We start from the raw sequence: 7,933 nt of genomic DNA, 5'->3' as shown, positions 1-7,933 counted from the left end.
AATACCATTTTCCAACCTCAAGCTCTGCTGGCCCTGGATGTCAATCTCCCCTTTGACCTTACCAATCTGTCCTTTAACCTCTTCCTCATTGATTTGTGCCTCCTGAACTTCCCGTTGCAATTTTTCTGCTTCAAGACCACTTTCCATAGTCTGGATTTGTGCCAAATAGTCCTTTAATTTGCTTTCACACTCTGTGATTTTCTGTCTTATTTCTTGAAGTTGATCCTTTAGCTGCTTTTCATTTTCCTGTTCAATCTGTAATTCATTTTCCCAAAATTCTTCCTCCTCAATTTCTACAGCATTTCTTTTGATCTTTTGCTCCAGGCGGACAATTTCCTCTTCAAGGTTAGAATTATACTTTTGCTCCCAAAATCGTATTTCTATTTCATTAGATTCTAACTGCTTCTCAATGGATTGAAGCTTCTCTGTCTGCAAACGAATCAGTTTCTTCAACTCATCTGCTGTTGTTTTGCAGTTATTCAGCACCTTTTGCTTAAATTCAGTTTCTTTACTTTTTCCAAAAATGTCCATCAATCCTTTGGCACCTCCTGTAAATGTCAATGATTTTCTTTTAGGTTCTCTTCTTTTGATTGATTTGTCAATTTGAGGCCTCAGTTTGGCTAATGGGGGGAGACTCTGCCTGTATAAAGTTCTTTCAGGAATTCGAGCCACACTATCTGAAGTGGGTCTTTCACTGAGAGATGGCCCCGTTCGACGCAGAATTAACTGTACATCACTAGCATACTGCCCCCATTTGTTTAAGGATATGATAGGATTTTCATGAGGTGCTAAATGTCTTTCAGTATCTCTCCATTTTTCTATAAGTGTGTACCTTCCAGTTCGACCTAGGCAGGAAAGATAAGAATAAATTGTGGGATATGTAATAGATAAACAATGCAACAGAGAACAGCATTTGACACTCGTGTTTTGATTAGAATCAAAATGTCAAATCTTAAGAGTCCAGTCCATGTTGTCTTTAACACCTTCAGTGGAAGATCACAAGATACCAAACCTCCCAAGATACATAACAACACAAATGACAGAATGTGAATCACACAGTACTCTTCAGATTTGCTTAGAAATTCAACTTGACACTTTTAATCTGATTGAGTCTCACACACTTATCAAATGCCTAATTGCTTGGAACTTCTTATTTGGGACAAGACTGAACAAAGTTTATATTCTAGTCAAAGCAAAGGAGGACACCAAGGGCTAGCCCCAGAAGCTAGATAGCACTGTTAAACTTGAATAAAGTTTAGATTTGATGTGCAAGTCTCTTGCACATTGGGATCTGGAGAGGCTAGAGATGCCACCTCTCCTGATGCACAGCCGAGAGGGACTTGCTACTCAGGTCACATAGCTAGAACTTTCCCGACTCTCCTCTCCTCTCATATCGCTCTTTACTTTCCTAATTAGAGGGGCACAAATATAAATATTAACTCTTGCCAATAAACAAGTGACCTAATGAAAACAACTCTTCAAAATAACTTTAGGTAAAACAAAGCAGCCTGAAGAGGCAAAGCCTTGCTCAATTTTGACAATAATAGTTTCAAAGATTCTTAAAAATTAAATAAATTTAAATTGTTTTTTATTATAAAAACAGAGCTGGGGTTATGGCTCAGTGGTAGAATGTTTGAATAGCACGTGTGAGGCACTAGGTTTGGTCTTCACCACATAAAGATAAATAAATAAAGGTATGTGTCCATCTATAACTAAAAATATTTTTTAAAAAATTACATTTAAATTAAAAATACATGTTGAACGTATTAATTATAAAATTAGATAAAATTTTAGAAGACAGTGTAAGGATATAAGCTTGAACTAACTTCTAAGTATGTTCACTTAAAGTATTTTAATTTTCTTAAAAGTGTACATTACTATTTAATATTATTACAAGGAAAAAAACCTGATCATGCCATCCAGTAATTATATTAGCACATATAGCTAGTGACTTACTTTTCCTGACTTCTTTTTTAAATGTGATGAGCTTCTGAGCCAATAGTATTTCGTCAATTATGTGTCAGATATCTGGATGTGTAAATAGGAACACTCATGTATGCAATTCAGAAGCAGCACATAAAGAATGATTTAGTTCTAAGCATAGGACTATATTCTTTAAGTAAACCTGAGTCCTATGTGCAGCTCCAGGGCTGTGGACGCTTTAATCCTGGGTAAAACTACTCACTGGATAAAAACTTCACTTCTAAAATATCTCACTGATTTTGAATGGCAGATGTAGAAAGAATCTACCATACTGCTTGGCCCATAGCAGACATTCAGTATATTGCAGCTGTTTGACTTAAAAAAAAATTCTTCTTAAGCAATTTTCAACTATGTGTAAAGCTGGAGGGAATAGAAAGGTCATGGCTCAGGGTTGGAAGGCTTGTGTTCAAGTCTGCCATCTGCATATGTTATCTGAACAAATTATTAAATGTCCTTTTGCTTCAGTATCCTTATCTGACATAAAGGTTGTTTTGAAAGTCAAGTGAGAATGTAAAATGTAAAAATGTGTTGTAAAACTGAAAAGTAGTATATAAATATTAGTTACTACCATCAAAGTATTCAGGCAAACTAAGATAATGGAAAAGAAAATCTTAGCACATTGGATTGACTTCCTGGAATACAAAATATTTCTAATGATTTTCAAGTTAAAAACTGCTCTAATTGGGCAGGCTGGGGCTATAACTTAGTGGTAGAGTGCTTCCCTGCAAATGTGAGGCACTGGGTTTGATCCTCAGCACTACATAAAAATAAATAAATAAAGATATTGTGTTCATCTACGACTAACCAAACCAAACCAAACCAACAACAACACTGTAATTGTCTCAAGAAAAACCACTTATCAGCAGTGTTAAGACTGTTCACGAGGTCATGGCACTTTGTTTTGTTTCTGGCTCTGCTGCCTATCAACTACTTTAGGCATTTTGTAACTCAATGTACCCATCAGCAATATGAGGGGTTAGATCAGACTGGTAGAGCCCCCTCCAGTTCTATCAGGTATTGGAGTATCTTTAAAAAGAAAACTGAATCATCACATTATACAAGTTTAATTAAACTTTCTAAAGACCCTAATATACTCACATTTACATATAAAATGGATTTCCCAATGCTTGATGGTGCTGCTTATCGAGAATGTCTTGGTAGAAAGCTATGGAAAACTGATTTGACTGCCAGTGTTACCTTTCATTGTATTATGCACATTTAGTGTCACTAGGCAAAAAGAAAAAAGTCCATATAAAAACCTTTTTGTAATTTTTTTAGATGTAGATGGACATAATACCTTTATTTATTTATCTTTATGTGGTACTGTGGCTCAAACCCAGTGCTTCACACTTGCTGGGTGAGCACTCTACCACTGAGCTACAACCCCAGCCCCTAAAAAAGCTTCTTTTTAAAAAAAAGATAAATGAGAAGGAGCTTCTTCTCAGAAAAGGAAACAATGTGAAGAGAGAGCAAGAATGGGAGAAAATCTTTACCACATGCACCTCAGGAGAGCATTAATATTCAGGATACATAATGAACTCAAACACCTAACACCAAAAAAACAAATAATCCAATCAATAAATGGGCTACGGAACTGAATAAACACTTCACAGAAGAAGAAATACAATTGATCAACAAATATATGAAAAAATGTTCAACTTCACTAGCAATTAGAGAAATGCAAATCAAAATTACTCTAAGATTCCATCTCACTCCAGTCAGAGTGGCAATTATCAGAATAAAGCAACAATAAATGTTGGCCAGGATGCTGGTGGGACTGCAAATTGGTTCAACCATTAAGGAAAGTAGTATGGAGATTCCTCAGAAAACTTGGAAGGGAACCACCATTTGAGCCAGCTATCCCACTCCTGGGTTTATACCCAATGGAATTAAAATCAGCATACGACAGTGATGCAGCCACATCAACGTTTATAGCAGCTCAATTCACAATAGCTAAGCTATGGAACCAACCTAGATGCCCTTCTACAGATGAATAGATAAAGAAAATGTGGTATATATACACAATGGAATATTACTCAGCCTTAAAGAAGAATGAAATTATTGCATTTGCAGGTAAATGAATGGAGCATTATTATATAACTATTTTTAAAATTGCTTTTAGAATCATAAAACAAAATCATGACGTAAAAGTCACCCCTTATTATTTTTTTTGACAAATACACATTGAACACCAAATATTTGTCAGAATTAGTGCCTGACTCTAGAGTTACAGGTTTAATTAGATTGCTAACTCTCTTTATTAGCTTTAATTTTAACTGATGTTTGATTTTGTTCTTCAGTATCAAATCCTGCCCATTCCGAAGATTAAAATACTGTACATTATTTTAAAATATAATGACAAAGAGCTGACATTAATCTTATTAGTTTAATGCTAATAATACCCTCATGATTTTGGACATATTAGAAATAATGTCAGTAACACCTGTATTGCTTTTTATCTATGGTGAATAAACTACCCTACAGCATTTTTTTTTTAAACATTTGGAGCTATATATACTTTGATAAGAATTTTATGAAATATATTGTACTTTTTTTGTATTTTTATGCAGAATCTAGTGAATATAACTATTCCTTTCCATAATGGCTTAATTAGAGTTTTATAATGAGTGCTGATCTTTGTAACAGAACTTATGCTGTATCACCTTATGATCTGTATGTAAAATGCTTTTGATATTTTTATATAATCACCTTGATTGATTCTGTGAGTTAAGCAGTATAGCTATTCTGATCCTCATCAGTGAAGATGACATGCAGGCATAACATAAATTTATCAGTGAATTAATTTCAGTTTTTACTTATATATATGTTTACTATTACTATAATTTATATAAAAATAAATTATAAGTATATATAAAAATTATAGTGAAACTATTGAGAAACTATTGAGATAACTCTTTACCACAAAGCATTTATCTTGATAGTGATTTAATAAAAGATTACATCTGAGTACACATCAGCTAGTTATGCTTTTAACCCATAGCTAAATCAGTCCCAGTATACTGAGAATATTATGTAATCAGGGAATTACTGCCTACTTAGGATGATATGATAAGCTTAGTACCATTGAAAATAATGAAGTTACTGAGTACCATTATGCTTGTTACTTTATTTAAATAATATTAACCAAAGTAACAGGAATATTTATCACCAAAACACAAGAAGATTTTGGGGATTATTTATTAATGCAGTATAAATAAAATCCTTCGTGACTGATGCATGTTATGAATTACTTGTACTCACATTTGTTAAAAATAATCTTTAATATATGTGGAAAATGTAGAAAATATTTAAGATTAAGTTTGATTAGATTATTGCTATAAATATTAAAGCTGTAAATTATCACCATGGTTATAAAAAGGAAGTATATTTCACTAAGATTTTTATTTCTTCTTTTAGTATAACTCAATCAGTAACTATGTTTTCTAACAGTTGTCCATGGAGATTATAGGGAGCACAACTAATATAATAATAGTTAAGAGGAGAGGTCTTCAATCAGACCACTGGCTACAAAAGAATAGTAATTAATATCTTGGTGCCTTGGTTTGACCATTTGTAAAATACAGACAATTATAGTGCCTTCCTCATCAGACTGTTATGGGGGGTGAGGATCAAATGACATGGAAGATTAATTCATGATACAAAAGGTGAAAAGTGAGATTTTAAAACCTAGAAAAGTATAATCTTTTTTATTAAGGCTCATCTACAGAGACATTAAAAACACTGCTTTTAGTTTTGTTAAATAAAATTTATAGGAGGTCATTGGTTTAGACTGAGCTCTTGGCACAAGGTACAACAGACCAAACCAAAATGGGGTAACATATGCTAAAGTTCCATGTCACCAACCAAAAACTAAGTTGTTTCTCTGACCTTCTGAAACAACAGGAGAATGATAGATAACAGCCAACCCACCAAATAAGCTGGTTTGAGCCAGCTTGATGAGAAAGTCCCCTCTGTGTTGACTCTCACCAGGAGAGTAATTCTGGAGTGAACTATCTGTTTTTTGTACTTTGTTTCAGCTTTCTTTGGCTCCTCTCTGTCTATAAAACCAATGTTCTCTGCTGGGCTTATCAGAACACTAATTCTACTTTATAGAATGAAGTGTTGTCAAATTCTAGAACTGTAAATAAAATAAAATAAAAATTAAAATTGTTAAAATACTAATTAAAATTCTTTAAGTATGCTGTATTTTTGCCATTGATGGTGGTTAATTTTTGGAGATAGAATCATGAGTGATTCTTTTGCCTTCTTTGTATTTTTCTAAATTTCAAAATATTCTACAGGGACTAATATTACTTCATAAATAGATACAATGTAGATCAGTTTAAAATTTCTAATTTTGATAACTTTCATATGAAGTTAGGAGTTAAATATGACAATGCAACATGTATTCCTTCTCTTATATTCTAAAGGAATTAATCTTAGAGATGGAAGAGTCACTGACGTTAGATGGTCATCTTGTTCAGTCTAGGATTTACACAAAAAAATAAACAGAAAAAAAATTAAAAACTCATTTACCCATTCAGAAATATATACTGTGTATTGTGATACATAATAAGAGATATATTTCGTTTTTGTCCCCACTTTCTGACAAAGAGCTTTGAAAACCCCTCGGAATGTCCTGAATAACATGAGTTATGAGAGCACTTTTTCTGTATCCATAATAAATCCTTGTGCCAGTTGGCTCAGAGGAGAGATCTTGGAGACCAAGTTAATCACCAATGGCCAATGATTTACTCAATGATGATTCTGTAATGGAGCCTCCATTAAAACCCTCTCAGCAATGGAGTTCAGACAGCTCTGGGTCAGTGAACACATTGAGGTGCTGGGAGATGGGAGAGGGTCGAGAAGCTTCGTACCCTCCTCTTGGTCCCCTCCTACACCATTCCTTGCCCTATGCAACTCTTTCATTTGATTATTCCTGAGTTGAATTCTTTACTATTACTGATTTTAATAACAGACTGACAATAAGTTAAGTCCTTTCCTGAGTTTTGTTTTGTGTTTATTTTTGGGTACCAACACTCAGCCACTGAGCCACATCCCCATCCCCATCCCTAATATTTTGTATTTTATTTAGAGACAGGGACTCACTAAGTTGCTTAGTGCCTTGCTGTTGCTGAGGCTGGCTTTGAACTTGTGATCCTCCAGCCTCAGCCTCTAGAGCTGCTGGGAGTACAGGCATGCACCACTGTGCCCAGCCCTTTCCTGAGCCTTTTGAGTCATTCTATCACATTACTGAACCTAAAGAAGCAGCTGTGGAAACCTCCAATTTATAGCTAACCAGTCAGAAGTATATAGGTGGTTTGCAACTGGTGCATAAAGTGGAGAACAGTCTTGTAAAACTGAACCCTTTAACTCACCTGATGCTAACTCCAGGAGGATAGTTTCAGAATTATATTGAACTAGTCACCTTACTGATCGTTTCTTTTGCTGAGAAGATGCTTTTTAGTTTATATCTATCCCATTTATTAATTCTTCATTTTAATTCTTGTGCTATAGAAGTCTTATTAAGGAAGTAGGGGCCTAATCCCACATATTGGAGATTTGGATCTACTTTTTATTCTAAAAGATGAAGTGTCTCTGGTTTAATTCTTAGTTCCTTGGTCCACTTTGAGTTGAGTGTTGTGCATGGTGAGAGACAGGGGTTTAATTTCATTTTGTTGTATATGGATTTCCAGTTTTCCCAGCCCCATTTGTTGACGAGGCTATCTTTTCTCCAATGTATGTGCTGAGAGCCACGGCCGAGTCTGTATGGTCCCTGGCATTTTGCCAACAGTATTGATTGACAGGCGAGGCATTACTATCCGCCTCTGCCGCAACTTTTGAGTTCTCGCACTATTTTGGAGTTCTCGTGGGGATTTCCGGGGATTCCCCGAGAGTTCCCATTGGTTGGGGAAGTGCAGGAGGAGGGATTTCCGAGAGAGATATTTCC

General features: G+C 34.8%; 1 protein-coding gene across 1 annotated transcript in view; it reads right to left on the bottom strand.

Moving 5' to 3' along the window:
- Positions 1-7,933, bottom strand: part of Rassf8 (Ras association domain family member 8) — a 93,207-nt gene that overhangs the window by 5,418 nt on the left and 79,856 nt on the right. The window contains exon 3 of the mRNA XM_048787191.1: positions 6-845. Within this exon, the coding sequence (XP_048643148.1) occupies positions 6-845 (840 nt within the window). The remainder of the gene's footprint in view (positions 1-5; positions 846-7,933) is intronic.

Source organism: Marmota marmota, unplaced genomic scaffold, assembly GCF_001458135.2.
Source record: "Marmota marmota marmota unplaced genomic scaffold, marMar, whole genome shotgun sequence".
Lineage (NCBI taxonomy): Eukaryota > Metazoa > Chordata > Mammalia > Rodentia > Sciuridae > Marmota > Marmota marmota.
This window is presented reverse-complemented; position numbering and strand designations above follow the sequence as displayed.